This window comes from Solanum tuberosum, unplaced genomic scaffold (genome assembly GCF_000226075.1).
Source record: "Solanum tuberosum cultivar DM 1-3 516 R44 unplaced genomic scaffold, SolTub_3.0 scf00004, whole genome shotgun sequence".
Lineage (NCBI taxonomy): Eukaryota > Viridiplantae > Streptophyta > Magnoliopsida > Solanales > Solanaceae > Solanum > Solanum tuberosum.
The window spans coordinates 2,933,316-2,949,100 of NW_006238930.1; the positions used below are offsets into that span (position 1 = coordinate 2,933,316).

A 15,785-nucleotide genomic window follows, 5' to 3' on the forward strand; every position below is an offset into this window, starting at 1 on the left:
AACTTAAATGCAACCAACAGCAATCTATATGCCTATTTATTTACGCCAAAACACTTCTTTGGAAAAAGCTTTTTCTACTTGTAGTTACTACATTTATTACAGTAATTAAAATAAAATTCCAAAATAAAAATAACTTACTAAAATATACTTTTAGTTAAAGTTTTCATAAAGAATGTGTTAAACAACAAAATACAAATAATATGATGGCAGGTAGGAATGAAGTGGAGCGTAGCGCACTTTAGGTCCTAAGCTAGAAAGTTCTCCTCTCCTTTCGATTTATTCATAAACACACTAAACAAGGCTTATAGAAGACATTTCTAGGAAAATTCATCGCGATTCATCATCCATGTGAATAATCGACCTCTAAACAAAATCGAGCCATAACAACTAAATCATTCAGGAATCGTCGCACATGTTCTTCATTTAAGATATTTACAAACACTTAATTAATTTATTAAAAAATGGAAGCTTGCTAAAAAGGAGGAAAAGTTCTACCAATATTGCTGGCATTTGCGAAAAAACCTACCAGATCTCGCCGGTATGGTAAATATGATTTGCGCCTATTCTTATCCATTTCCTTTGCCGCTTGGTTCCGTAAATAAACGTCCGTCATCGAAGATGCCTTGTTACCGCTGCTACTGTTGCCCTTTGCCTTCAATTTTCCGGCAACTTTAGACGCCTCTGCTGAGTCCTTTGCTTTGGACGTTTCGCTTTTCAATCCTTTTTCCGGTGTCAGAAATACAAAACTGTCCTTACCGTCACTGTTGCTCCGGCGCATCAAATCTCGAATATTCCACCGCTTAAACGCCGATCCCGTTGAATTACTCTTCTTACATCTGCTCGGTGAAGGCTCGGTTATATTCGGCTTCCATACACAATACGTTCCCGGAGGTACACTCTCCAACTCATCGACCTCGGAAGATGATGACGACAGCGGTTCCCGTTCTTCTAAGAATAAATCCTTTAACGAAACTTGAACTGAACTATTGACGTTTTCCGACGATTCACCGTTAACACCTTCGCGATCTACGTCATAAGAAACGTCGTTTAGTAACAGATCGCGGTTGAAAACGGGGTAAATAGGCTGGATTTGACGGTCGAAGGGGAATACACCGACCGAATCCTCTGGATTTTCACATACCAAAGAGAATTCAAAATCTTCATCTCCTTCAGCACCGTCAACGTTCTCTTCTATCAACTCAGAATCACATTTAATTTCATCGGAGATTTTTCCGGCAATCTCAGCCACTCTATTTGACGAGTAGCTGCTAAAGCTAGGAGAAAAATATTCTTCTTCCTGCATGTGAGTAGTTGTAATTTCATAAACGCTCTGGTGCACGTTTATTGTCTCTGTAGGTTATGATTTTATTAATGGAGAGAGAATTATTTATGACAGGGAAGACGGACTGTTTCAGTTTCCAGCTGCACTTTTATAGTATTTGTGCAAGTTGTAACGAGAGGCTTTTTTTTACTTCAAGAAATATTTAACTTTTTGAAGAAAAAAAAAACATAAATGTAAAATATGATTTTATTTTTTTAACAATTAAAATTAATTTAATTTGATGTAAAGAAAAAATACAATAAATATTCTGTAATTACTGATTGAAGCAGGATATTTACTCTCTTTTCTTATGTTAGGTTCCTCTTCATAAATAAACTGTTACGTATAATTAATTAACTTACTATAACTGTAAGTAAATTCATTCAGTTACTTTTTTTTCGTGGTAAGAAAATTTACTAAAGAAGAAATAAAGGACTATTTGGATTAACTTATTATATCTAATAACTATATAAGTTTCCTTAAACAAGTTTTAGTTCCAACTAAGGAGGAAATTTTCAAGAGAGTATTAAAAATAAGTTATAATTAGTCGAATTAATAAAATTTTGAATTTATGATTTTAAAAAATAAATTCTCTGAAATAAATCTATAACCATAGAACTTTTGAATAGCCTTTTACCTAACTTCAATTTTTATTTATATTTTTGGAAACTTCTATGAATAAGTAACTCGAATGTGTCAATTTTTCACTAATAAACAAAACGCGATGTTCGTTTCTTTTCGGGCATCTACTTTTTAGTTGAGAAGGTGCAACTTTTTCCTTGATGACAATCCACTTTACACGCGGGCATCAAAGATATCATCCGAGTAAATTATATTACGTCGATTCGATTAAATTATATTACATCGATATTCATAAATAAAGTATATAATTTTCTTGTTCTTCTTATAACGCATTATCCGTTCATACAACAAAATAGATATAGAGAAACAAAGAAATTAGTTATGGGCGCGAGAGGCAAAAACCCAACCTTTTCTAATGAAAAAATTGGTTGCAAGCTTTTCTTTTTCAAATCGATAAAAGCATAACTTCCTATAATAATCAAATATTTGACTGTGTTGTGAGTTGTTGGTTAAACTTAATAATTTTTCTTATTTGCATCGTCACTTTTAAGGCTTATGACTAAAATGATTACTATATCATATAGTAAAGAATTACATATTCTTAACCATCGTACCTTTAGGATCATTTTGTCATTTACATTTAGATATACTCTAACAATAGCAGACCTAATACATGTTGTTTTTATCAAAGCGGTTTACTCCAATTTTGGGTTTTCTGTTGAACACCCCAAATTACATCCAAATGTGCTAATGTAATGCTTAGTTCCTTCTTATGCCGCTTAAACGCCATCTCCTTGGCCTATTTTTCTTGTGTTTTCTTCATTATTCGGTATTACTAATGTCCTTTTGTTGCAAAATAATAATAATATTTTCCAGCACTAAATTTGTCATTTGATAACATACAATAATGCATCATTTGATGTGTGTCGATTGCATCGCAGCTAAACTTTTGAAATGTGATTTATAAGTTGATTTTTTAAAATGCAATTTGCCATTTGTCCCAATTTATATGTTGTGTTTCTGAATCACAATTTATAACTGAAATATATCCTATAAATTACGTTTCTGAAATGCAATTATTAATCGGTTGAACTTATTCTTTATGTATTGATGATGTAAATGTAAATATTCAAAGATAAATTTGGACGAATCATATTAAACATTCGTGAGAGGCTAATCATTGTATCTCAGTTTGTTTCAAAGGGGGCCGGCATAGCACTTAAGGCAAGTCGGCAATATGTCAGTATTGAAATTGGAATAGAAAACTTTGAATTTAAGCAAATTAACAATGCACATAGTTTCAGTGTGTCAAACATTTAAAAATAAGTACTGAAAATAGTAATATAAAGATACAATTAATTCGGGGAAGAGGAAAATTAACAAACTAATGAAACGACCAGTGATGAAAAGGAAATAAGACAAACATAGGTATAGTATATATCAACATCAACTAAATAAGTACACCAAATTCATAAAATCATCTAACTATATGCGTGTAGAACGGAAATTTCGGTCAACTTTCCATTATATTAACATGAAAAAAATACATCTATAATATTATTTTGTATATTTTTTTAATATCTAAATTTTAATTTTGAAATATCAAAATAATCTAATATAATTTAATTTAAAATTTTAATCAAATTAACTTTCAAACCAAGACATAACTATTTTGAAACAAATAAAGTGTGAACATTGTCGTAAAGCACCCGGATGACTTGCGTTGTCCGTTGATTGATGTTGATTAATTAATTTCAATTGGATCACATGAGCTATTATAGTCTCCTTTTATCGAATTTCTGAAAAATAAAGAGCCTTTTTTTCCTTTAAACGAAGGATATATGTACTTCATTTTTCAGATAGTTCAAGGATAATTTTGACCCTTTTTCGTTAATACGACTTAGGAAGATCATGATAGCTTAATCAAATCCTTTACCAAAGGGGATGTTTTTAGAATGTTACAATGATAATAAATTTCACCCCAAAAATGACACCTCAAAATGTTAGTTTCTACTTTCCTAGCCCCATTCACTCATTATTGTTAAATATATCTACTTTACACAACTTAATTAACTTTACAAATTGAACAGTCATTTATGTAATGTGACAAACTACAAACTATTCTTAAAGATGTACTTTTTGTTTGCCTCTATCACTGGACTCCTCAGCAAAGTCACTGTTTAAACTTTCGAATCGATTCCTTTGAATCTGATCATGATACATAGGATGGAACTCTGTTTGAAATGCCCTGTGCGTAACGTATGGTAACAAAGTGGCAACGACAACCACAAGTGTGACAAGCCAATAGAAAGGACTCGGAGCACAAGCTTCCACAAGAATTTTGTACGCGGTTGTAGATATTATAGGCGAAAGAGAGCCATAAACAACTAAAAACACGTACCATATGGCAATGCTGCCCCAAATGAAGAAGTGCTGAATCCAAGTGAAGTAGTTGATAGAGATTGCCATTTGACAATTGACTGTCCACACCACACACGTGTACATCATCACTCCGAGGACTCCGTAGTCAACTGGTTGACCATCTTTCCGGAATACTTGATGCACGAGTGAATTGGTGGTGCCAAAGAAGATGATCATAGAACAGATAACACCGTTCAACATCCAGCCTAAAATGCGACGCCAACTGAAAAGAATGTTCTTCGTTCCCTCTTCATAGAGCTTAGGAAACTGCAAAAGAGATGCTATGAGAGATATAAAGAAATCGAAAATCCTTCTCGACTTGCATGTATCAGTAACTTGAGCAAAAATTCAGATGAACGGGCTTCATAGATACTAAGCTATTCATTTAAATCTTGTAACTGAATCATCCAACTACATCTTCACATAAACAGAATATTAAGCATGAAAGCACCACATAATTCATTTCACGTGCCTCGTCTAACAAAACCTTCTATCCCTTGTTGGTAATCCCTTAGAGATTCTTCACTTCTATCAGACCTCCTGCCGCAAAGTAATAATTAAGAAAAAAGATTTTCAAGGTTGAGGCTCTCTTGCTCACTTGTATAGTTGTGTCCACTTGGGAAAGAGATCAAAGAATACATAAAACATGGAAACGATGTAATGCCTTTTTGTAACCTCGTCGTCGTGCTTTTGCCTAATCCTAAGTGCATACTTATATGTACGTGATTTATGCATTCACAACCATGTAAATGTTACCACTCCTTTATTTAACTTCCTTATCATGCTTTTGTCTAGCTGTAAGTAGGTGAATATGAAATAGTTTTTTGTTAAAATAAATATAATTTGTTTGCAGTGCTTAAAAGGAAGTATAAAATAGGAGACAAACCTCGAGACATAGGTGGGCAGAAACATCCTGATCAAAGACACCAAGAGCAATCACAGGAAGCGATGTGAAGAACACGTTATATAATGACATATACCAGTCATTATAAGCAGGTCGGCCAGAGAAAGAAGCAAAGCCCTCGAACCAGAAAAGGGTCAACCCGAAGGCGATGTTCTTGTAAAAGAAGTAGCATAGCTGCAACCATGCCAAGGTGATATCAGGAAGATCATAAATGTCTCTAATTCAAAACCAAACATGAAACTGGCTATTCACTTTATAGTGTGTCATATTTCTTAATGGTTAAAAAAAACTGTAAGCCTGCTTATATAATTATGTTTGGACGCCTGCTTAAATAAAAATATTCAACTCAATCCTGCAAATGTTAATTACACCAATTCAGTTTGTACAAATAAGGTAAAAAAAGAATGGTACAATTCAAGATGAACAAAATGCCTGATGTGGTTTCTGGTCATATCCAATTTTATTTTTTTTTCACCAAGAACAGATAGCGAATACTTACCATCATCGATATTCTCCTGTAGCACCAGTGGCCATGGACCAATAACAAGCGCTCAAGAAAACGGAATTGAGCTATTGCATAATCACTTGACATGACAGCCTAGTAAGATTTGCAGAATCATCAGTTTAACTCCTCTAAAACATTGACATTGTTTGGCAGAAAGCATATGTGCTCATATTGCCTACTACACAATTAGAAATCAGAGTCTATCAAGAGAGACAAGAAGAGAGAACGTCTTCAGCAAAAATCTTATGACTGTAAGCATTGACCGACTTCGTAAATAGTATTTATGCCAAAAAAAACTGCAGCAACTGATAGAGGAAAAACAGTGTTACAGCTCCTGCTAAGTCAAAAATCCATATCAATGGCAGAATGTTGAAATGAGAAACAAAGCCAGTACATCTTTGGGCAAATGACAATTTGTCATGCTATTGCAATTCACATCAATGTAGAAGCATAAAAAAAAATTCACATGAGCAGTTATAAAATAATATGTTAATCTAAAAATATAGAAGAGTCCACTGAGAAACCATTCGTCAAATCCGAACATGAAACAGTTATAAGGCGCTTCAGAGGAACAGTTATCAGCAAAAGGAAAAGTGTCTCGCACAAAAGAGCTAACATATACTAAAGTACCTCACGTTACTTCTGTTCTCCATTTTCCAAAATAGCTCACTAAACTTCAATAAGTCTTGACTCCTTGATTATCAATTCCTAATCCTCCAGAACTATGACTAATGATGATTAAAAACGTACTAAATTCAAGCTTGCTACAATGCGTAAAGTCGGACTATCCATAATGCAGACCAATCATAAGCAGCTACTAGGCTAGCAGAATTCCTACATTAAGAACTTGAAATTTGTGGATATGCAACACACCAAGTAGAAGACACAATTATCAAGTTCATTAGTCAGAAAGTTTGTTTCTGCTCAGAAAGTTAATTAACTGCAGAAAAAATAATACAACAGAAAGAGTAGATTGCTGCAAAACACTACATTATATAATCAAACAGTCATGTACCGGTGGATCTTACACTGCATGTTTTTTTCCTTAAAATATATTACAGTTGCATGATGTACTTGCATCCTCATTTTTCAGTAGCTTTTTAGGCCTCCAACAGACCTTATAAAAGATATCAAAATTACATGTGCTCACAATCTAGGGAGAATAGATACAGCAATATGTACAGAAAAAACAGGACAGCCAAAGCTACTACCTAATCCCTCACCCAAACCCCCACACTAGAGGAAAGATATCCACCCTTGACAAGGAAAAGGTAAGTGAAGTGGGAAAACGAAGAAAAGGGAAGGGGAGGATCCAAATGCTGAGAAATGGAGGAAGGAAAAAGGATAATACAAAAGAGGAAGAACTAGACAAAAATATTTAACCTGCATTCCTTCAACACCACTGATGCCAACCCCAACATCAGCCTCTTGCAGCATGCTTACATCATTTGCCCCATCCCCAATTGCTAATGTAGTTCGGTGTGTTTCAACTTTCACCAGTCTGGTAACCTGCATATCTTCAAATATTTTTGTCAGATTATTCAAATGGCCAACAAAATGAAATATTGAACAAACTTTGTATACAGCTCATGAAAAAATTTCTCTAAATACAAAACTGTAAGGGATAGTAATTACAAGAGCTTTTTGTTTAGGAGTGGATCGGCAGCAAATAACAGATGCACAATTTATTGCAAGCTCCAAGAATGATTTTTCTAGTTTTTTGTCAAGAGCAAATGACAATGATTTGCCATCAATGACCAAACCAAATGATGCAGTAGTTCCTCTGCTTGAGCTTACTTGTAACATTCCCTCCCGTATTTGCTTTGTAATGCTATCATGTGAAGCCTAAGACAGTTGAACTTGGTGAAAAACATAGAATTAAAAAAAAAAATTGTGTTATTGTAGGCAAAACAAATCCAAAATCCTGTACCTTTGCTATAGTCTCCTTGTTTCCTTGGTTTTCCAAGTCCAATATGTCTTGAGAATCTAAAGTAATTATGATTTGCCTCATATCTGGTCTTAATAAACTACAAGCATACCTAGAGGACATTCAGCAAGATGATGAGAACTCCATTCACCGTTTGATTATAGAAGTTGCATCATTTTACTATTAAAACCTACCCAATATTGATAGCTGTTTCCATCTTATCACCAGTTAAGACCCAAATCTTAATTCCAGCTTTTGCAAGTTTATCAATGCATTCAGGGACCTGTAGCAATCAGTTTGGAATTGGAGCAAGTCATGTACAACGCAAAGCGAAAAAAGGAGGTTGCAAGCTACTCTGAATCGCATGCAATGTGCAACACAAGATTAAAGCTCACCCCTTTTTGAAGTTTGTCCTCAACAGCAGTAACACCAAGGAGAATTATGTCCCGTTCAATCTTCTGAGCAGCAGCATCCACCAAAGCATCTCTATCTGCTGTTACAGAAGCTTGGGCATTCAAAAACTCTCGTTCCCATGATTGGAACTCTTTCTCATCAAGCTCACGGTAAGCTACAACAAGAGTTCGCAATCCTGCTTCAGCATATTGTTTAAGATGTTCCCTTGTTATACCCTCAAAGACCCGCCCATCTTTTGAAAGCTGTTCGAACATCACACTAACAAAAGGAAATATTACGAGCAAGAAGATATCAGTCTAAATTAAACAGAATCGGAGGATTTGAATCATATTGATCACTTGATAAGAAAAACTAGACACATGCAAGGGCAGTGCACGGAGAGACAGACCTGTCTGCACCTTTGCTGAGGAGCAACAACTGGTTCTCAGCATTTTTTACAATTACAGACATTCTCTTCCGCGAACTACTGAACTCTAAGACATGAAGGAGCTGATATGATCTGAAATGAAGACCACGTCATGCAGAAAGCAATAAAACTAATAAAGGAAAAGGGTACAAATAATTCCATAACCAATTGATAGGTAAAGAATTGACGACGCCCTGATATAATTTTTAAGTTCATTGCAGCATTTTATTTTTTTTAAACTGAAGAAACGTAGAGTTGTATAAGTTGCAGCATATTATTCATATATCATTTTATCTCAGTATCAAAGCAGATTAAACATAACTGGTTTATAGAAACAATGAATCTTGCTTTGCTGTTGAAGCAAAAGCATCTGAGTTGAGAATATTAGGGGATGAGAGTAAGGAAGAGGATAGCATCCCAGTTTGGAATTTAGACAATAATTCTTGTTGAATTGTGTGATCGCCTTATCTAAAAACATAAGCTGTTTTTTTTCTCTGAAGGAAGCACAAGAGGTTTGAAAGGTGAAACTTTCATTTATTTACATTAGGTCCTCAACATGTCCCTTTAGGTACAGGTCTGATTTTTTTCTTCAGGACCAAGGACCTTTCTACTCTGATAACATGTGATCTTTCATATACAGAAGACACTTCTGATGCTTGGTTTCAAAAGATGTTGAAATTTCTTGTCAAAAAACTTTTTCAACTTCTCTATAAAGATTTTTTCAAACAAACAAGATTGAAGAGAAGTTTTTCATGTTTTAAAAAAAATTTAAAACATTTCTCAAATGAACTTTTGTCGCCTGTTTCTGAAACAACTGCCACCTTATTTATTTGTATTATGTTTTCAACAAATCTGAAGGACAAAGCTACTATTGTTGGTTGGCACTTGGCAGGCCACAAAACTAGTATTTAATCCCTGAGAAAATATCAACCAACAGAAATAAGCCCTGCCAGGGATTCTTCAACACCACACAACTAAAAGAGATGAAATAAACAGAGTAGATAAACCACATCCCAAAAGGACAAAATAGGGAAATGTGGATGTAATCTTGGCTACTGGATGAGCAAACCACTTTCACATCTTTGAACAGAACTTCTGAATATTCAAGATTCCAATACAGGAAAAACCAAATCAAAGATTTACCTGTCAACCATCTTGCCACTCTGATGATCCAATTCATGCAGTGTAATTCTGTTTTGTGTTCTTTCAAAGAACTGAAACCCAAGTTCCCTTGCTGCAATGACAAAGGCAGCTTCATCTGGTGACTCTGCTTCATAGGAGATCTCACCTGTTTTTTTGTTCACGTCAGGAATAACAGTATGACAAATCGCCAGCACTCTAAAAAACTTTTGTATCATGTCTCGATTAGGCTCATGGACCCATTGGCCATTCATTATACGCTCATCTTTGAAGTTGAATCCTTTAATAGACTTCTCCGAGTTAACAGCAGGGTCAGTTGATTCCTTCACGTCATTGGAAGTATCACCTACTTCCTGTGCTCCATCTCTTTTTTGCTTTGCCAGGGCCCTCTCTACCTCTGTCACAACACGTCCATACGCAACACCTGCTATTGAACATTTAACAAACTCCATGGAGTTGCATGTTAAGGTGCCTGTTTTGTCTGAGAGTATTGTGTCAACCTGACCAAGTTCCTCATTCAGATTAGATGTTCTTGCATGAGCTGGCTTATCTCTTTCCTCATAGTACATCTCCCTATCTTGATTGATGAATATGCTCTGTAAAACCTTCACAATTTCAATAGACACATATAGCGAAATAGGAATCAAGTACCCATACAACATAAGGGCTGTCAGGAAATGGAAAAATGCAGCCAGTGTAGCTCTTTTGGGATCATAAAACACACTTGTCTTGTCTGGGCGAAGATACCACCTCCTTAGTTTCCCACCAGAAATGTCATTTTTAGTTTCAATCCCGAAAAAGATAGATCCAATAAAAGCTATTGTAATCAAGGTACCAAAAAGAACATATATTATTTTATCCATCCTTTTCTCAATTCCACTCCTCTTAGAAGGAGGATCTGTAGAATTCTGCATGACTTTTGTGTCATGACCAGTAAAAATGACCACACCATAAACATAATCAGTATTGCGTAGCTTGGAACCTCGCAGAAGTATTTGCTGCACTGAAAGAGGGTTCTGCTGATTATCATAATACAGAGTTCCAATGAAAGTATAAAGATCTTCATTTGGATCTTCACACTTAACAACACCTTTAAAATTTTGAAAAGAACCATCGTCTTGCAGGGAGGATGTGATATTTAGTGCATGCTTCACCTTAAGGTTAGTCTCTCCATCAAGATTGGAGGTTTCCACATAACATATCCCATCCTCGTAGCTTGATGAAAGCAAAAGCAAATCAGTGGGGAAATATTGATCCTTGTACACCTTAATAAGATCACCAACTCGTAAACTTTTCCATCTAGTCTCTTGGAAAGTATGATTTTCAGTGTATACGTTTACTTTCCGGTTATTGGCTTCAATATCCTGAAAAAGATTGCATAAAAAAGAACTAAAATTTTACAAAGAAAGACCATTGAATATATCTTTGAACTTGCTTACAACTAACCAAAAGCATGCCAAGTTGCCAACATTTGTTTTTGTCAGACTGCCAGAACCAAAGGCATGCCAACATAGACTAAGAGCAAACTATTGATCAGAAAGTAAAAGCACAACCTTGCAATTACACAACTAAAGACATCAGAAAGTCCTAGTGATGCTTTTCGACATGACATCCAGATCACTCACATTATAGTACATCTGATTTTACACCTGAGATACATGCTGCAACAAACAGTAACTATTCTAAGTAAATTATCCTTTTCAAAGAATCTTTTTCACCAGGGAAATAAAAAAGTTGAAACACTTGTGTTCAACCAATAGGGAAACAAAATGTTTTAAAGTAATAAATTTCATTTTAAAAAATTGTATCAAGTAGTCAACGTTTGTGCTTGAGAAAATATCTTTGTATTTACGAGTCATTTTGGGAAGCTCAATTATAGAACATGTTCATTAAGGCAATGAACCCGAGCGTCAAGAAAGGCACTGCATTTATTTATTTATTCCAAATAGGTTCTTCTTTTTGAAGTTGCTTCACTACTATTAGTAAAAAAGTGTCACTACACATCTCTTTGTTTTCTATTTTCACAAGCATTGTTGCCTAGACACATTACAAATATATTACAAGAATCTACTTAACATGTCTATCAGCCTCATTATGAAATCAACACCCCCCCAAAGTCATTGTCCTTAGTTGCTAAACCACATTGGCCAAGTTAAATCCTAGTTCATTTAACCATTCATAAAAGCAAAACCATTTTAGTGATTAATTTTCACCCTAGCTAGAATTGATCGTGATTGGTGACCAGGGAGCTATTTGATCCCAGCCGAGGAAAACAGAGCATAAAAATCTATGAAAGAGGATTAACCAGTAGCTAGCACAAAAGATTCTCAAGCATCAGAATACATTAAGCATATACCTGCCTTTTGCGCCTCCAATCTTCGATCCCTTCTTTGGCCATCGTTGCCCCAATCACAACCAGCAAAGGCGCTAAAATGCTGCTGGCTGTATAGGGAGCTAGAGGACTAAATGAAACACAAGCAACTACAAGAAAGTATATATTTGCAACCCTTCTAAATTGTTCAAACAATGATTTGGGTATGAAATTAATTGCTGTGTACTTTGTAGTAGAAACATAATTCCCCCTATAAATTAGCTGGACCTGTTCTGGATTATCAGGATCATTACAATACACAATTCTTGAAAAACCCCTCTTCCCAATTTGACCATGTTCCTCTTTAAACGAACACTTCATGCACGAAAAACTATATATCTTACTAAAACATATTTTCATCTTACCACCTGCCATTTTCTGTTAAAAAAAAAAAAACAATACACTAAGCTCCCACTATGCAGGGGTTCAAGAAAGGCCGAACCACAAGGGTCTAAAGCTAAAAACAAGAATTTGAACCAGTACTGCTTACGGCTTGCCACTGAGACAAAACAAGAATGGAAGAGTTATTATCATCAAGATCCTTCTTTTCTCATGTTTTTAACTTAAAATTGCCATAAAAATCCAGCAAAATACCAAAACTGATAATGGGGTTTCAAGAAAAGTAAACCCTAACAATTAGTTTTCCTGAAAATTCTTATCTTTGTTCTTTAGTACTACTACTACTACTAAAGATCCCTTACTTGCACAGTTCCACTGTCGGTGAAATGACAAATATGATCTAAACTCCAACTTTTTCTTACATTTACTTGCAAGAAGAACAAGAAACTTAGAAACATCCACAAAATGGAATACAGACAATCTTGTTTCCATAAATTTTTCAAGAAAGTGATTTTGGTTAAGATTAGGAGAGAAAAAAAGAAATAAGGACTTTCTAGTTGGCCAACAAAATGTGTCAATTTTATGTTTTGCTGTTTCCACAAGTAAATACTTCTTCCATTTCATATTAAGTTAATTTTTGAGGTGTCACACTCTTTAAAAAAAAATAGATTAAGACATAAATTAAATCTAATTTTCCATTTTTATTCTTATATTATCAAATTTATAATTAAAATAACTAAATATTAATTAATCACTAATTCCAATACTAACTAATAAAAGATAAAACTAAAAAAACACTTTAAAAATAATTTTAAAAATTAAACAATTAAATTAATTTAAAAAATAAAAAATACCTCAAAAATTAACATGAAATGAAATGGAGAGAGTACTAATAAGAGAATGAACCGTGGAACTATTGTACTAGTACTAGATATAGCGATGCTTTTATCGGAACTTTGACTTACGTGGACTGACTAAATATCGTAATTCATCCTACCGTACATGTGGCGGTTGATATAAATTGATGTAAAATTTGGGTCAAGATTAGCGACGACTATAATGTACTTTTGTGGAGGACAACGTTATATATTGTAACCGTTTGGACAAGCAATCTATTTTTTAGTCTATTTAAAAAAAGAATGATTTTTTTTTTTAATATTTTAATTTTAAATTTTCACGTGGTAGGTTTAAAGTTACAAAATTTAAGAATGTTTTGGTATATTTAACATAACTTTAATTTAGGATCACAAAATTAAAAAGTCTTTTTTATTTTCGTAAACTTTATGTCAAGTCAAACTAGGTCGTTTTTTTTTAAACAAAGGGAGTACTGAATATGGTGTATTAATAATGTTGGCATTAGTTTTACTAGTTTTAGTAATGTTGAGATTATTTCCACATGTAATAATAAAAAATGATCTTAAAAATTGAACTAAAATGCCTTTAGTTAATAATTTGATCTTAAAATGTCTTCGTCGTCACTAGTTTGGTGCGGAAATGTCCCGATTTATTACTTATTCTACTTCAATCTGAAAAGATAAAAAATAAATCTTATTTTATTATAATTATTTTTATCATTATCTAAATAAAAATTAATTATGAATTTGCTATGATCTTATATATACGAATTATATTATCAACGAAAAAGTTATTTGAGTTATTTTATATTAATTGTTAAAGTGTTTACGGGAATAAATTATTTCCTACTTAATTATACATTAAAGTGATTTAAAAAAAAAAAAAAGAATTGAACTCTTTAATAAGAATTTTTTTATTAGAAATATAAAATTTTAAAAAGAAAAAAATACTAATAATTTTATCAGGAAAATTACTTTTTTTTTTACCTATTAAAGAATAATAGGACATTTTTTAATCACTATTACCAGTAAGAATACTTTGAGACTAAACAATTAATTAATGACATTTTACTTCAATTTCACACAATTAATTAATGACATTTTATTCAATTTCACATAATATAATTTTTTTTGTTTACCCTTTTCCATTGTTTCTCTTCAATGCTTTCTAACCCTTTTGAATTGTTCTTTGTTGTTTAATATTTTTCAAGCTATACCAAAGTAAATGTAGGAGTCATCCTTAAGCAGATGTCTTGAGTTTCGGTACAAAGTCGCTTTTGTAGATAGCGTTTTACCTCATAGAAACTTCTCGACGCGTATTTGAATTTAATCGAACTCCAATATAAATATCAAACATCAATCGAGAAGCCAAAAAAAAAAACATACATCAAGTCTCACAAGGGAATTATTGACTATCAAACAAGGTCTATAATCAACAAAAGAAAGGGGCTATCGAGGATTGGAAGGGGGAATAAACTATCTATTTGTGGTCAAATTAATCGAAGAGGAGAATATATTAAGGTCATTATTAAAAATTGTCAATATTTATTGAAAATGAACAATATCATAACACATATATTTGGAGGGAGATAAATAAATGTGCAGATTTTTCGATGAACAAAAGCTACAAACATGCAACAAATTTACTAGTTTGAAAAGACACACTAAGGATATATTGTTTATTCTCCGGTAGATTTAGAGCATGCTTTGATAGACTTTTAGTTTATGACTTGTAAGACATAAGTTAATATTTTGAGAAAAAAACATAAAGTTACCATTGAAGTTGTCTCGAATTTTCAAAAAGACACCTTAACTTTGTGGGTGTCCTATTTCCTCATTGAACAATTTAAGAGTGTTAAAATTATCCACTTTTCACCCAACCTCAATTGCAAGAAAAGAGGTGCAATCACGCACCAATTGTTGTTTGACACGTATTAAATTCTTTTAATTTTTAATTTTTAGTTTCATTTTCATTTTCATTTTTTCTATTTTTATTAACTTTATTTTCATTTTTTCCCTCTTTCTTCTTAAATCTTCATAACTAAAATCCTTTGTTCTTTGTTGTAAATCCTCCAAAAGTAGCAGCCATTGTCGCCTTCAACGTAGCATCCATGATGCTTCCCTGTTACAACACTATTTCCGTCACTAAAACATCACTAAAAAAAATCAATTCAACTCTCAAGTTACTAAAGCAGGGTAATGAGACCAAAAAAAAAATAGAGTTTCATAGTACTCTCTAATCAATGGAGTTCACATTTGTTTTTTTTTTTTTTTTTTTAAAAAGAGGATAAAAGAAGAAAAAGAAACAAAGAAAAGCAAGAGACAAGAAAAAAAGTGATAAAAATGGATGAAGTAAATGATCTTCTAAGTTGAAGTAGATGAAGAAAAGATAATTGGATTTTGAATTTGGGTGAAGAAGATAATGAGGAAGATGATGTAAATTAATTAAATAATTAATAATAAAGAAATAAAACGACACATGACACTTTAAAACTGGTTAATGGCAGTGAAAAGACTAGGTCACGCGCCTCATGTGCGTGGTAACAACCAAGACGAGAAAATGGGTCAAAATGGCCCATTTACAAAGATATTAAATAGTTT

The 15,785-nt window shown here is 33.3% G+C and overlaps 2 protein-coding genes across 3 annotated transcripts; both read right to left on the reverse strand.

Annotated features, from left to right (window-relative positions):
• Positions 1-201: 201 nt before the first annotated feature.
• On the reverse strand, positions 202-1,427 carry LOC102592047 (uncharacterized). The gene has a single exon (XM_006338500.2). It carries the CDS (start codon positions 1,301-1,303, stop codon positions 473-475), a length of 831 nt encoding a protein of 276 aa, XP_006338562.1. The 5' UTR covers positions 1,304-1,427; the 3' UTR covers positions 202-472.
• A 2,391-nt stretch (positions 1,428-3,818) lies between these two features.
• Positions 3,819-12,903, reverse strand: LOC102592374 (probable phospholipid-transporting ATPase 8). Of its 2 annotated transcripts, XM_006338501.2 has the most exons (11): positions 11,977-12,903; positions 9,624-10,984; positions 8,463-8,573; positions 8,056-8,332; positions 7,855-7,943; positions 7,664-7,772; positions 7,369-7,578; positions 7,117-7,242; positions 5,728-5,826; positions 5,211-5,402; positions 3,819-4,591 (listed from the first exon to the last, which is right to left on the reverse strand). In XM_006338501.2, exons 1-11 carry the CDS (start codon positions 12,364-12,366, stop codon positions 4,028-4,030), a joined length of 3,528 nt encoding a protein of 1,175 aa, XP_006338563.1. In that variant the 5' UTR covers positions 12,367-12,903; the 3' UTR covers positions 3,819-4,027. The 2 variants fall into 2 exon arrangements, with proteins under 2 accessions (XP_006338563.1, XP_015162795.1); XM_015307309.1 differs by lacking the exon at positions 8,463-8,573.
• Positions 12,904-15,785: the final 2,882 nt, after the last annotated feature.

What these genes read in the sequence shown, in the direction of transcription:
- LOC102592047 (XM_006338500.2), bottom strand. Translation starts at nt 1,303, where the DNA reads ATGCAGGAAGAAGAATATTTTTCTCCTAGCTTTAGCAGCTACTCGTCA.
- LOC102592374 (XM_006338501.2), bottom strand. Translation starts at nt 12,366, where the DNA reads ATGGCAGGTGGTAAGATGAAAATATGTTTTAGTAAGATATATAGTTTT. An exon ending in AGGACAAACTTCAAAAAGGG is followed by an intron (nt 7,944 to 8,055) that starts GTGAGCTTTAAT and finishes TGATTGCTACAG; the next exon opens with GTCCCTGAATGCATTGATAA. An exon ending in GTGGTGTTGAAGGAATGCAG is followed by an intron (nt 5,827 to 7,116) that starts GTTAAATATTTT and finishes AAATCTTACTAG; the next exon opens with GCTGTCATGTCAAGTGATTA.